The 15,706-nt window shown below is 47.7% G+C and overlaps 1 protein-coding gene across 4 annotated transcripts in view; it reads left to right on the top strand.

Annotated features, from left to right (window-relative positions):
* anp32b (acidic (leucine-rich) nuclear phosphoprotein 32 family, member B) overlaps positions 1-15,706 on the top strand; it is a 224,034-nt gene that overhangs the window by 139,108 nt on the left and 69,220 nt on the right. Inside the window, exon 1 of one of the 4 annotated variants that reach the window (XM_085992025.1) lies at positions 177-407. The exons of 2 other annotated variants lie outside the window; for them this stretch is intronic. In XM_085992025.1, coding sequence (XP_085848151.1) covers positions 354-407 — 54 coding nt within the window. In that variant the 5' untranslated portion in view covers positions 177-353. Of the gene's footprint in view, positions 1-176; positions 408-15,706 lie in introns of those variants that run through there. One more of the 4 variants, XM_085992036.1, reaches the window with a different exon arrangement.

Consider the following 15,706-nt stretch of genomic DNA (forward strand, 5'->3'; position numbering starts at 1 on the left):
GTGCAGATTTTCATTCAGCAACATTGGCAGGATTTAGTAACGAAGAGCATTTATTGTAGAATTAACTTTTAATGCTGGTGGCTGGCTTTTGGAAGGGAATGCTCCTTTAACAATCTGTGATGTGGGTGTGTGAGGGTGCTATGCTTGGTATCCATTGGCGGCAGTAGTGAGTCTTTAGTGAGTTTCCATTTCCACCCATGGTTCTCTCGCTCGCTCTGAGCTCTGCTGCTGTTGGGCGCGGGGAGAGAACTTGGCGTTTGGTCACATTACCGACACACTGAGAGTAGATCGTCAAGACTGACTTCTTGCCTGGAGTACAAATTCATCACCTTAAACCATTTAAAATTTAAAAAATGGATATGAAAAGGAGAATCCATTTGGAACTGCGGAACAGAACGCCGTCTGATGTAAGCTCCCCCTCCCCTTCCTCACTGTAATTTTGTAATTAAGATTTGTTTTTAGTGCTAGTTTTGTTGGCGTTACTTTCTTTTAAAAAATTAAGGTAGTCGTGACCCTTTGGTGACCACATGGTTTACATTTTAATTCTTTTGTAGCAGGGACCGCCGTCATGTTATTTTTGAAAAGCGAGTTCTTGGAAGGGGAAGGGGGGATTTAATATATATATAACCATAAAAATATTTTTTTAAGTGCGAAAAGAGAGTGGTTTAAGTGAGGCGGGAGTTGCTGTTATGTTGCAATTTAACTGTTTGAAAGCTGAATATTTTTTTGGAGGAGCGGAATAAATGAGAACTTTCTGCTGTAGTGGGAGGCGTATCTCATCTCAGGACGTGGAGGGATGATGAAGAGATGGTCTCTCTCTCCCTGGAATTTTTTTTTGCAAGACTCTGGAAGCCATATTTGTAACATACAGTCAAGGCGCCCTTTTAAAGAGAACATATGGGGGGTGGGGGGTTAATCTCTATGGAGAGTTATATTTTCAGTATATATATTTAAAAAGTTCTTGTATTTTTTGTTGGTAAAGCTCTGGTCTTAAATGCATTTTACTGTGGACCTAGATTACAATATCCATCTTATTATCTAAAATCACCACGTACGTTCTCCTGTGTTCCACGAATAGTTGTAACAAGGGTCAAATATTAAATATGCAATTTCGATTTGCGTTATCAAGGGATAATGTGCTACATTAAAAAAAACTTAATATCGCCCGATTGCTTGTAAATGCAGAGGGGAAAAAGAGCTTGTGATTTAGTTTATTCAATTTGGGTCAAATCATTTGCAAAAGGTAGATTCGGTCAGTAAACTTTTTTTTTTGGGGGGGGGGGGGATTTCTGTATCGTTTCCCGTGGCGTAGGAAACGGCGGAACGGATGCTTCCCGCCACACGCGGTATTCGGTTTCCAACCGTGTTTGCTCAGGAAAAGGAGGGCTTGTCTTCCTACAACATCCGAATATATGAGACTGCCCCAAGTTACCATATTTTAAAATATTTTTTGACTAAAGATTCGGTTTACAAAACGACCCGGGGGGGGGTGGGGAGAGAATCTCCAGCTCAATTCTTTGAGAGTTCGCCATGTTGATGGAACGTTTCTCCACCCAAGCAGTACTTTAAAGTCCCCCAATTCTTAACAAAAATTAAGAAAAAATGCAACAAGAAAAAAAATTACGGGTAAAGAAATTTCCTGGAATCTGATGACACTCGATTAAAAGATGGAGGGGGATCTATAACTTTAAAAAACACAATTAATACGTGGTGGTTGCTGTTGTGGCGAAGAGGCTTCTCTGCTGTCTCCAGTCGGTCTTAGACTGCATGCTTGCTCGCCTGCAGTGGTGTGGCGGCCCGGCTCCAGGTGCCTTTAAAACAGGCGAGCGAGTTGCTACATTGTAATCCGGGGACTGGTCAATTTCCCCCATTGTTCGTGGAACACGCCGCTCGCTCTTTTGCTACATCACGTTCTCAAATGGAACCTTCAAAGGCGCCGCTAAAGTATCCCCGGAGCGGAATGTATCCATTCTGCAAATGTCGCCGCGTTCGAATCGTTATTTTAAAGGGGAGGCGGTGGGTGGGGGGTGAGAAAAAGACTGACGTCACTGGACAGTGCACCCAGCAGTGGAGTGTGCGAGAAAGAAGCTGTTTTAGAAACTTACCCTTTATTTTTCTATTATTGTTTACCTCTTTTACCCCCTCCCCACACACAAACGCAGTTCGCAAATCAGCAACAACAAAAAGTATGTGAAGACGATTAAGAAAATCTGGGCATGCACAGTAGGGTTGGTCAGCGTCTGAAAAGGCGAGGTTCAACCTTTGCGGTGGAGATGCCTTGTCAGAACTGATGTACAGGGAATTGGAAATGAACCCGCCGTTAATTAACTAGTCCCTGGGATACAATATTTAATTAGTCCTTGGGATACAATATTGCACCACTTTATGACGTATTGCATTTTTCTAAATATGTAATTTTTAAAAGAATAAATTGTCTTTCAAACACATGAGCGTTTCAAATTGGGTCCTGAGACCTGACGGGGTCCAGGAGTGGATCCTACAGGACACAAGGTCAGTGACCAGTGGATGTCTTGATATCAGATTTCTGTATTTGCTGAATATTATTCCTGTAGATGTATACTAATAAAAAATAATTCCTTCAAGGATCGGAGTTTTTTTCCCTTTGGATAGCGTGTGCTGTCAGAAGTTAGGACAGGTTCCCCAGGAAAGTGTCAGAGTTTGCGCGACAGCCCTACAATCCCCTGAGATCTCTGCTCTCCTCCAATTCTGGCCTCTTGAGCATCCCTGATTTCCTTCGCCTCACCATTGGCGGTCGTGCCTTCAGCCACCTAGGCCCTAAGACTCTCCACCCCTCTCTTTTTAAGACACTCCTTAAAACCTACCTCTTTGACCAAGCTTTTGGTCACCTGTCCTTATGTAGCTCGGTGTCTAATTTTGTCTGATAACTGAAGTGCCCTTGGGACGTTTTACTATGTTAAAGGCGCTAAATAAATGCAAATTGTTGTTAGGTCCCAGACACACCACAAGTGAGAACGTGACTGCTTTTTAAGGTTTTAGTATTGAAATTTGATTCCCAAATATACTGTGATGCTAACACTTTAGTTTTAACTCTTTGTAACCTGCTTTACAAAGTCAGCATTGATTTAGAGTTCTTACTTAAAATTAAGTTTCACCAGCTATCTGAAATTGATAAGCCCAGCCAAAATGTTTGAGGTACAAAGTCAAATGATTATGAGAAAAGTGAAGCCACTAACAAGTTCTTGGTCCTTTTTAGAGCCGATTTCTGTCAAGCAAAATTTGTGCTTAACACAATCGTACTGGTGGGCAGAGGTCCACTTGCCTCTGAAATCCAATACCGTCTAAAATCTGCCCAAATTAATGGCGTAAACTAGACGCTGTTAGTCAGCCTAGTAGGTATCAGCCATGGCTCAGTGGGTAGCACTCTCGCGTCTGAGTTAGACAGTTGTGGGTTCTAGTTACACTCCAGAGACTTAAGTACAAAATCTAGGCTGACACTCCCAGTGCAGTACTGAGGGAAAACTGCACTATCTGAGGTGCCGTCTTTTGGATGAGATGTTAAACCAAGGTCCCCTCTGCTCGATCAGATGGACGTAAAAGATCCCACGGCGCTATTTTGAGGAAGGGCAGGGGAGTTACCCACGGTGTCCCGGCCAATATTTATCCCTCAACCAACATCACTAAGAACAGATAATCTGTTCATTATCACATTGCTGTTCGTGGGAGCTTGCTGTGCACAAATTGGCTGCCGTGTTTCCTACATTACAACAGTGACTACACTTCAAAAGTACTTCATTGGCTTTAAAGTGTTTTGGGACGTCCTGGGGCAGTGAAAGGCGCTGTATAAATGCAAGTCTTTCTTTCTCCTCTGGATTTGGTATCTTAATGGCCATGATTGGCAGTCTGCACAGAGTGGGATTAAACGGAATGGACTTGAAAAGAGTGTTTTATTTGGGATTTTGGAAAGAGTGGGAATTTGGAGTAGAGGGGGAAGGAGTTGCTGCTTTTTGCCTACACTACTTGGAGTTTGTTATAGGTAGATATTTAATTTTGGTACCCTTAATTTAATCTAGATCAAGTAAGTAGTCAAGAAACTACACTGTAAACTAAGTTACCTAATTACAAATTTAATAAAATAAAACAAGGTCATATAGGGATGGCATTGCAGGTGGTGTGCCACAACTGCAGCATGTGGGAGTTTGTGGAGAACATTGTGATCCCAGACAACCACGTTTGCAGTAAGTGCCTGCATCTTGAGGAACTTCAGCTCAGAGTTTTTGAGCTGGAGTCTGAGGTGCAAACATTGTGGGGCATCAGGGAAGGGGAAAGTTACCTGGACACTTTGATCCTGGAGGCAGTCACACACCTTAGGTTAGATAGTAGTACAAGTCTGGTTAGTGGTCAGGGACATGAGTGTGTGACTGCAACTCAGGCAGGTAAGGGGACCCCAGCTGCAGTGCTGGAGGAGCCTCAACCTTTGCCCTTGTCCAACAGGTATGAGGTTCTTGCTACCTGTGTGGATGAGGGAAAAGCCTGCAGGATGGATGAGCAAGCTGACCATGGCACCATGGTGCAGCAAGCTATTCGAGTGGGGGGAGTGAAAGGGAATGTAGTTGTGGTAGGGGACAGTATAGTCAGGGGAATAGATACTGTTCTCTGCAGCTGCGACTGAGTTCCGAAGGTTGTGTTGCCTGCCCAGTGCCAAGGTTAAAGACATATCCTCGTGGCTGGAGAAAAACTTGGAGTAGGCGGGGGAGGATCCAGTTGTCGTGGTCCATGTAGGAACCAACGACCTAGGTAGAACTAGGAATCAGGTTCTGCTGAGGAAGTTTGAGGAGCTAGGATCCAAATTAAAAAGCAGAACCCCCAAACAACAACAACTTGTATTTATATAGCGCCTTTAATGTAGTAAAACATCCCAAGGCGCTGCACAGGAGTATTTTAAGACCAAAATTTTGACACCGATCCACATAAGGATAAATTAGGGCAGGTGACGAAAAGCTTGGTAAAAGAGGTAGGTTTTAAGGAGCGTCTTAAAGGAGGAAAGAGAGGTAGCGAGGTGGACAGGTTTAGGCAGGGAATTCCAGAGTTTAGGGCCTAGGCAACAGAAAGCACGGCCACCAAAGGTTGAGCGATTATAATCAAGGATCCTCAAGAGGACAGAATTAGAGGAGCGCAGATATCTCGGGGGGTGGGGGGGGAGGGATTGTGGGGCTGAAGGAGATTACAGAGATAGGGCAGGGCGAGGCTATGGAGGGATTTGAAAACAAGGATGAGAATTTTGAAATCGAGGCGCTGCTTAACCAGGAGCCAATGTAGGTCAGCGAGCACAGGGGTGATGGGCGAACGGGACGTGGTGCGAGTTAGGACACGGGCAGCCAAGTTTTAGATGACCTCAAGATTACATAGGGTGGAATGTGGGAGGCCAGCCAGGAGTGCGTTGGAATAGTCAAGTCTCGAGGTAACAAAGGCATGGATGAGGGTTTCAGCAGCGGATGAGCTGAGGCAAGGGCGGAGACGGGTGATGTTACGGAGGTGGAAGTAGGTGGTCTTTGTTATGCTGCGGATATGTGGTCGTAAGCTCATTTCAGGGTTAAATATGACACCAAAGTTGCAAACAGTGTGGTTCAGCCTCAAATAGATGTTGGGGAGAGGGATGGAGTCAGTGGCTAGGGAACGGAGTTTGTGGCGGGGACCGAAAACAATGGCTTCAGTCTTCCCAATATTTAATTGGAGAACATTTTTGCTCATCCAAAACTGTATGTCAGACAAGCAATCTGACAATTTAGACACCGTGGAGGGGTCGAGAGAAGAGGTAGTGAGGTAGAGCTGGGTGTCGCCAGCGTAAATTTGGAAACTGATGCTGTGTTTTTGGATTATTTCACCAAGGGGCAACGTGTAGATGAGAGATAGGAGGGGGCCAAGGATAGATCCTTGGGGACACCAGAGGTAACGATGCAGGAGCGGAAAGAGAAGCCATTGCAGGTGATAATCTCTGGATTGTTATCTGAGCTATTGGCATAGGGACAAACAGATTAGAGGTTTAAATGTGTGGCTCAGAGTGGTGTGGGAGTAAGGGGATTCAGTTCATGGGGCACTGGCACCAGTACTGGGGAAAGAGGGAGCTGTTCCGTTGGGACGGGACGGGACGCTGGGACCAGTGTCCTGGCGAACCGAATAACTAGGGCAGTAGACAGGGCTTTAAACTAATGAAGTCGGGGGGGTGGGGGGGCGGGTGTGTGGGAGGATTCAGGAAAGAGTAAATTTAAAAGCAGCGAGAGAAATATCAAGGCTCTAGAGCAGAGTAGAGTTTTGAGTAAACATAAGCAGAGTGGGTTAGGAAGGGACAGAGAGAGTAACAAAGGCAATAAGGCATCAGTGACTAAGGTGACATCAGGGAAAAATAGAAATAAGGCAAAGCTAAAGGCACTATATCTGAGTGCGAAGCATTCGCAACAAAATAGATGAATTAATACCGCAGATAGAAAGTAACAGGTTTGATCTAATAGCCATAACAGAGAAGTGGCCAAGGTTGGGAACTAAATAGTCCAGGATACTTAACTTTTAGAAGAAATAGGCAAAATGGAAAAGGAGGCAGGTAGCCCTGATAATAAAGGATGGGATAAACACAGTAGAGAGAAAGGATCTTGGCTCCGAAAATCAAAAAGTAGAATCAGTTTGGGTGGAGCTAAGAAACAGCAAGGGGCAGAAAACATTGGTGGGTATTGTTTATAGACCCCTAAACAGTAGTTGTAATGTAGGGCAGAGTATAAATCAGGAAATTAGAGGCGCATGTAACAAGGGTAATACAGTAATTATGGGGGACTTTAATCTACATATAGACTGGGCAAACCAAATTTGCACCAATAATGTGGAGGACGAATTCATGGAATGTATGCAGGATTGTTTTCCAGATCAGTATGTTGAGGAACCAACTAGGGAACAGGCTATTTTTGATCCAGTATTGTGCAATGAGAAAGGGTTCATTAGTAACCTTGTAGGAAAGTAAAGGGGCCTTTAGGGAAGAGTGACCATAATATGATATCATTTTATATTAAGTTTGAAAGTGATTTAGTTAAATCTGAAACTAGGGTCTTAAATCTAAACAAAGCAAACTACGTAGGCATGAGGGGCGAGTTGGCTAAGGTAAATTGGGAAACTACATTAAAAGGTATGACAGTAGACAAGCAATGGCTAGCATTTAAAGAATTAATACATAATTTACAACAAATATACATTCCTTTCAGGCACAAAAACTCCACAGGAAAAGTGGTCTAATCGTGGCTAGCAAGAGAAGTTAAAGATAGTATTAGATCAAAGGAAGAGGCTTATAATGTTGCCAAAAAGAGCAGTAAGCCTGAGGATTGGGAGGATTTTAGGGTTCAGCAAAGGAGGACCAAGAAATTGATAAAGAAAAGGGAAATAGAATATGAGAGTAAACTAGCAAGAGACATAAAAACAGACTGTAAAAGCTTCTATAAAACAAGGAAAAGATTAGCAAAAGTAAATGTGGGTCCCTTACAGGCTGAGACAGGAGAAATTATAATGGGGAATAAGGAAATAGCAGAGAAATTAAACAAATACTTTGGGCAGGATTTTCATTGGGCCGTGGAGGCGGGATTGGAGGCGTGTGGGGGGTTAAAATCCTGAAATCGGGGGGCATGAACCCATCCCGCCTCCATGCCAGTTTCCAAGGAGGCGGGTACCCGACCCGACCCGCACTGGGACCTGCCTCCCCGAGGTGGGAAGGGGATTAGTGCCAATTAACTGCCTGTTAACAGGTAGTTAACAGGCAGTTTTTAGCCTAATCCCTATTTTCATTCATTCTTGGCCCCTAGCCAAGCTGTTCCAGTACAGCTACAACACTGGCATCTACCTGGCAATGTGGAAAATTGCCCAAGTATGTTGTGTCTACAAAAAGCAGGACAAATCTGACCCGGCCAATTACCGTCCCATCAGTCTACTCTCAATCATCAGCAAAGTGATGGAAGGTGTCGTCGACAGTGCTATCAAGCGGCACTTACTCAGCAATAACCTGCTAACTGACGCCCAGTTTGGGTTCCGCCAGGGCCACTCGGCTCCTGACCTCATTACAGCCTTGGTCCAAACATGGACAAAAGAGCTGACCTCAAGAGGTGAGGTGAGAGTGACTGCCCTTGACATCAAGGCAGCATTTGATCAAGTGTGGCATCAAGGAGCCCTAGCAAAACTGAAGTCAATGGGAATCAAGGGGAAAACTCTCCATTGGTTGGAATCATACCTAGCACAAAGGAAGTTGGCTGTGGTTGTTGGAGGTCATTCATCTCAATCACATGACATCACTGCAGGAGTTCCTCAGGGCAGTGTCCTAGGCCCAACCATCTTCAGCTGTTTCATCAATGACCTTCCCTCCATCATAAGGTCAGAAGTGGGGATGTTCGCTGATGATTGCACACTGTTCAGCACCATTCGAGACTCGTCAGATACTGACGCAGTCCGTGTCCATATGCAGCAAGACCTGGACAACATTCAGACTTGGGCTGACAAGTGGCAAGTAACATTCGCACCACACAAGTGCCAGGCAATGACCATCTCCAACAAGCGAGACTCTAACCATCTCCCCTTGACATTCAATGGCATTACCATCGCTGAATCCCCCACTATCAACATCCTGGGGGTTACCATTGATCAGAAACTGAACTGGACCAGCCATATAAATACTGTGGCTACAAGAGCAGGCCAGAGGCTGGGAATTCTGCGGCGAGTGTCTCACCTCCTGACTCCCCAAAGCCTTTCCACCATCTACAAGGCACAAGTCAGGAGTGTGATGGAATACTCTCCACTTGCCTGGATGAGTGCAGCTCCAACAACACTCAAGAAGCTCGACACCATTCAGGATAAAGCAGCCCACTTGATTGGCACTCCATCCACCACCTTCAATATTCACTGCCTCCACCACCGGCGCACTGTGGCTGCAGTGTATACCATCTACAAGATGCACTGCAGCAACTCGCCAAAGCTCCTTCAACAGCACCTTCCAAACCCGCGACCTCTACCACTTAGAAGGACAAGGGCAGCAGACGCATGGGAGCATCACCACCTACAAGTTCCCCTCCAAGCCACACACCATCCTGACTTGGACCTGTATTGCCGATCCTTCACTGTCGCTGGGCCAAAATCCTGGAACTCCCTTCCTAACAGCATTGTGGGTGTACCTACACCATATGGACTGCAGCGGTTCAAGAAGGCGGCTCACCACCATCTTCTCAAGGGCAATTAGGGATGGGCACTAAATGCAGGCCTAGCCAGCGACGCCCACATCCCATCAATGAATAATTTTTTTTTTTAAAGTGTGGTATTCCCAACGGCTCCAAAGCACGCCAAGTTAGCGAGGCAGGCTGAAGGGCTTGGAGGGGTCGAGATGTCCGGTGTTCAGGTGAGTGATGGGTGCATGACTGCAGAGGTAAGTGTGTTTGGTGTGTTTAAAGTAGTTTTACTTACCTTTACAGCCTTCCTTCCTTCAGGTCTCGGGAGTCCCTCATCTCACCGGCACAGAAAGCAGAATGGCCGCGATCTGTCAAAAATTGCAGCATTCAGCTTTCTGTTCCGGAGAGATCTCTAAATCATCCTGAGAGGAAGGAATTAACTTAGAGTACAGATTGTCAGTGTTTGACAGCTTCAAACAGCTGTCAAACGCTGATATTTTATCTGTCAAAAGGTCTTGACAGATGAAATAGCAATCTGTGACGTCACCTGTTGCCGGGTGGCCCTTAATTGGCCTGCTGAGCCCGCTAGGTGGGCTCAACAAGGTCAATCAAGTCAAAATCGCGTGGATTGGCCACAACTCGATGGAGGCGGGACTACAACCCCAAAAGTTGTAGTCCCACCGCCTCAATGAAAATCCAACCCTTTGTGTCTGTCTTCACGGAAGAAGATGCAAAAAACTTCCCGGGAGAACCATGGGTTTAGCGAGAATGGGGAATTGAAAGAAACTAGTATTAGTAAAAAAGATTGTACTGGAGAAATTAATGGGACTGAAAGCCGAAAAACCCCCTGGACCTGATGGCCTACATCCTAGGGTTTTGAAAGAGGTGGCTATAGCGATAGTGGATGCATTGGTTGTCATCTTCCAAAATTCCATAGACTCTAGAACGGTTCCCATGGATTAGAAGTAGCAAATGTAACCCCACTATTTAAGAAAGGAGGGAGAGAGAAAATGGGCAACTACAGACCAGTTAGCCCGACATCAGTAGTAGGGAAAATGCTGGAATCTATTATTAAGGATGTGGTAACAGGGCACTTAGAAAATAATAACAGGATTGGGCAGAGTCAACATGGATTTATGAATGGGAAATTGTGTTTGAGAAATCTGTTCATTTTTTGAGGTTGTAGCTAGCAGAATAGATAAGGGGGAACCAGTGGATGTGGTGTATTTGGATTTCCAGAAGGCATTCGATAAGGTGCCACACAAGAGGTTATTAAACAAAATTAGGGCTCATGGGATTGGGGATCATATACTAGCATGGATTGAGAATTGGTTAACAGACAGAAAACAGAGAGTAGGAATAAACTGGTCATTTTCGGGTTGGCAGGCTGTAACTAGTGGGGTACCGCAAGGATCAGTGCTTGGGCCTCAGCTATTCACAATCTACATCAATGATTTGGATGAGGGGACCAAATGTAATATATCCAAGTTAGCTGATAATACAAAGCTAGGTGGGAATTTAAGTTGTGAGGAGGCTACAAAGAGGCTTCAAGGGGATATAAACAGGCTAAGTGAATGGGCAAGAACATGACAAATGGACTATAATGAGGAGAAATGTGAAGTTATCCACTTTGGTAGGAAAAATAGAAAAGCAGATTATTTTTTATATAGTGAGAAATTGGGAAATGTTGGTGTTCAGAGGGACCTGGGTGTCCTTGTACACAAATCACTGAAAGTTAACATGCAAGTACAGCAAGCAATTAGGAAAGCAAATGGTATGTTGGCCTTTATTACAAGAGGATTTGAGTATAGGAGTAAAGACATCTTACTGCAATTATATAGGGCCCTGGTGGTGAGACCACACCTGGAGTATTGTGTACAGTTTTGGTCTCCTTACCTAAAGAAGGATATACCTGCCATAGAGGGACTGCAACAAAGGTTTACCAGACTGATACCTGGGATGGGGGGATTGTCCTATGAGGAGAGATTGAGTAGACTAGGCCTATATTCTCTAGAGTTTAGAAGAATGAGAGGTGATCTCATTGAAACATGCAAAATTCTTACAGGGCTTGACAGGGTAGATGCAGGGAGGATGATTCACCTGGCTGGGAAGTCTAGAACCAGGGGTCACAGTCTCAGAATAAGGGGTCGGCTATTTAGGACTGAGATGAGGAGAAATTTCTTCACTCAGAGGGTGGTGAATCTTTGGAATTCTTTACCCCGGAGGGCTGTGGAGGTTCAGTCGTTGAGTATATTCAAAACAGAGATCGATAGATTTTTGAATATTAAGGAATCAAATATATGGGGATAGTGCAGGAAAGTGGAGATGAGGTAGATCAGCCATGATCTTACTGAATGGCAGAACAGGCTCAAAGGGCCAAATGGCCTACTCCTGCTTGTTAAGTCTGTGTGTTCTAGTTATTGTTAATAAGAATCACTGCACACAGACCACAAGAATAAATTCAACAGGTCTTTACTAGTCGAAGGTCAGGCTGAACTGCCCAATGAATCATTACACAGCACTTGTATACCGGTGTGGTTACCACCGGTATTACAGTATACAGCAGCCAAGATAAAGTAGTGCATCTCTTAAAATAGTTCTCTTAAAGGTGGAACGGTTACATACACCACAATCCTCCCTTTTTAGCTTAACAGTATATATTCCCCATTTAACATAACATAATAACATATATACACAACTTCATGTAAAACAGTTCACAGATTCAGTCTCTGAGGAGGCCTCCTGATCCAAGACGGATAACGCCTTTCAGGGGTCTCTGGTTCTCGTTGCTGGGGTGACTCATCTAGTTGATCCCCTATGGATAGGACATCATCATCAGGTATATTCACTTCTGAGGTAGATGCTTCAGGTTCACTAACTTCCTCCACGGTTGTCTCTGTCGTAACCATGGGCTCGACCCTTGTTCTCGATCCCACCAGTTGGTCAGCATGACATCGCATTACGTTTTCACCAACATCTACCGTGTACATCAGGGGTCCTTGTCTGGCCCGAATTGTTCCAGATTGCCATTTCTCGTTTTTATAGTCCCTGGCTAACACCGGTTGTCCTATTTCAAAACTCCGAGTGGGCTTGTTATTGATATGCTGGAACTGTTTGTTTTCGACTTCCCTCCGCACATTTGGTTTTAACAAGTCCAACCTGGACCGCAACCTCCTGTTATAGAACATCATGGCAGGACTTTGGTTTGTTGTTGCATGGGTGGCGTTTCGATATGCCAGTAGGAAATTGTCCACCTTGTGTTGCAGTGGAATCTGATCTTCGCTCATGGCCTTTATTGCCTTTTTGAACGTCTGTACAAACCTCTCGGCCAGCCCATTCGTAGCTGGATGATATGGGGCAGAGGTATAATGTTTCACCCCATTCTTCTTCAGGAATTTCTGGAATTCCTCTGACACGAACTGTGGTCCGTTGTCTGAACATATTTGCTCTGGCAATCCATTTCTTGCAAATATCGTTCTTAGCACCGCGATCGTCTTCTCCGAGGTAGTGGTAGTCATTTTAATCACTTCTGGCCATTTAGAATGTGCGTCCACCGCAATTAAAAACATGGAGTCCATGAATGGACCAGCAAAGTCAATGGCCTAGAAATTCAGCTGTTTGCGCCAGCCGTTAGCGCCAGATTTCCGACGCTATCCACTTAGCGCCCGGGCACCGCCGGATCTGCGCCTACGCCGAAATTCAGCTGGGCTTTAGCGCCGGCGCAAAGTGTTAGCGCCCGCTCAGCTGCGCGCGCATCTTATGACGTCATTCCGTCGTGCAACGCCGTTTGTGCGCCCCAAACCGGAAATTCAGTGGCGCCCGGCCGATGTGGGCGTGGCGCTGCTAAGAACTGTGAAATGGAACTCAACAGAGGCCCTGTGGGATTCGGGGAGCGCTAATTAAAGGGCACATCCACTCACCCATAAAAGCCAGCCATTTCGCTGCAATGACTTGACTGGTTTGGATTTCTGCACAGAGAGCAAGGCACAGAGATTACTGATTTCGGACACCATAGGAGAGGTATTTTTGGCTTCTAGCCAGTGCTTTGACATTTGCATCCTTGTGATTTTGCTGTTTGGAACTTTGTAATGGGGGCTGCATGGGGGGCCAACCCTCAGTTGCTACATTTTGTGCGAAGGGCTCGCAGACGCTTTGAGAGAGGGCCAGGCATGCCTAGACGCAGAGGGGCCATTAGGCGTCGCCAACGTAGGCCTTACCCAGTCAGGCAATACCGGGAGCAGGTCTCATATCTCACCATGACTGCGGCACATTGTGTTAAGAGGCTGCGCTTCAGAAGGGAGGTGGTTGGAGAGATCTGCCAGCTGCTTCATGCAGATTTGCAGCCACAGCTCATGTCCAGGGCGTCTCTCTCGGTGGAAGTGAAGGTCACGGTGGCTCTCAGCTTTTATGCAAGCGGCTCCTTCCAAGCCGCTGCTGGGGACATTGCGAACATCTCCCAGTTCGCCACGCATCGCTGCATCCGACAGGTCACCGAAGCACTTTTCGCGAGGAGGCACCAATTCATCTCCTTCCCCATGACCCAACACAAGCAGGAGCAGCGTGCAGTCGGATTTGCCAGGATCGCGGGCTTCCCCATGGTGCAGGGCGCCATTGACTGCACGCATGTGGCTATGCGGGCACCTATCCACAATGCCGAGCAATACCGCAACCGGAAGGGCTACCATTCCCTAAATGTGCAGCTGGTGTGTGACCACAGGCAGCGCATCCTAGCTGTCAATGCCCGCTTCCCAGGAAGCAGCCACGATGCCTTTATCCTGCGCCAGACTACTGTGGCTGACATGTTCCAGGCACAGCCTCCACCAAGGGGATGGCTTATCGGGGACAAGGGCTACCCTTTGTGCAGATGGCTCATGACCCCGCTCCGCGCGCCCAGGACCCCAGCGGAGCTGGCATACAACGAAAGCCATCAAGCCACAAGGAACCTAATAGAGCAAACGATAGGCGTCCTCAAGCAACGGTTCCGTTGCCTGGATCGTTCGGGCGGGTCTCTTCAGTATTCGCCGGATAGAGTCTCCCAGTTCGTCGTGGTGTGCTGCATGCTCCACAACCTGGCTATCCGCAGGACTCAGGCACTGCCACCTGACATTGCCCCACCACCTCAGGAGGACCCTGAGGAGGAGGAGCACCAGGCCAGGAGGGAGCGACAAGGTCCAAGGGCCGTCCGCCGGGGGCTTATTGCTCGACACTTCTAGGCCCCCTGTCAGGGAATGGCCTGGGCCACTGAACGCAGCCGCTCCGCAAGCCCTCAGCCGGTTAACCCAACAACCACTTGAAACATGACACCTGCACATGGTGAATAAATAAACATCTTTATTTCAAAAACTCAGGGCCCTTCCCACATGGAAGAGCAAAACAGAGAAGACCCCCAAAAAACAGTCACAAACTTCTGTCACTCCCAAAGCCTGGGGAGGACTAACAAAACATCACCATCCAAATGGCCTTCCTCACTGGCCTAACAAAAACAAGCCCCCCCCACAACACAAACACCCCCATAAAACCAAACCACATAATGCCCCCCAGAACAGAAGCCCCCGCATCACCCAAACCCTCGCTCAACACACTCTATTCGGTGTGGCGAGAGGGCGAGTCTGTCGACAGCCGTCTTTTGCCCCGGCCCGTCCTGCTGCTGCGCCTCAAGCTGGGCCGTGAGGCTGTGGCGAGGCTGGGGGAAGGATCTTCAGGGCGACAAGGCGTCTCGCCAGATGCCCTTGGGGGTCGGCCTACACGAGGGCGGGCCCGGGAGGGGCCGGCTGATGGCTGCTGCAGCTGTGGGTGGCCCTCTTCACTGCCTGCAGCAGCTCCTTGCACCTTGGCTGGGGGAGTGGCAGGCTCGCCTGCACCAATGGGGACAAGGTGGGTGATGCCAGGCGCGCGCTGGTCGCCAGACACACGTGCACTCGGGCGGCCTGGCCGGGGAGCAAGCGCGCCAAACTGTTGGTCGCCAGACCGGTGTGCGGCAGCAGGGCGGCGGCTGGCCTGGCGACGCCTCCGCGCCAGTGCGAGGGTGGCAGAAGTCAGTGCCCCAACTGCGCCGGCATGTGCCCGCATCTGCAGTGCCATTGTCTGCACAGCACCTCTCAGCTGGCGACTGGCGTGCTGCGCTGCCTCGAGTTGTTGCACCCCCCTCTCATGCGCTGCCACAAGGAGCTCCACCCCCCTGGCGTGCGCTGCTGCGAATTGCTCTAGGCCCCTGGCCTGGGATTGGCCGAAAGCCACCACACTTTGTGCGAGGCTTTCGATGGCGTGAGGCATCTGTGCCACCACCTCCATGATTTCGACGTGCCGCCGCTCCGACGCCGCCGACATCTCGTCCAGGAGGCGCACCTCCTGGGCGACGTCCGAGTCCGGACTGGAGGGCGCCTCCACCCTCTGGCCAGAAGGCTGGCGTGCCGCCGGAGCCTTGTCGCGTGCGGCCACGCCACTGGGACCAGGTTCTGCCCTCCCCTCCACCGCCTCCCCCCTCTGGGCAGAAGGCTGGTGTGCCGCCGGAGCCTTGCCGCGTGCGTCCATGCCACTGGGAC

Source organism: Somniosus microcephalus, chromosome 1 (assembly GCF_052327205.1).
Source record: "Somniosus microcephalus isolate GS21.2 chromosome 1, FLI_Smic_1.0, whole genome shotgun sequence".
Taxonomy (NCBI): Eukaryota; Metazoa; Chordata; class Chondrichthyes; order Squaliformes; family Somniosidae; genus Somniosus; species Somniosus microcephalus.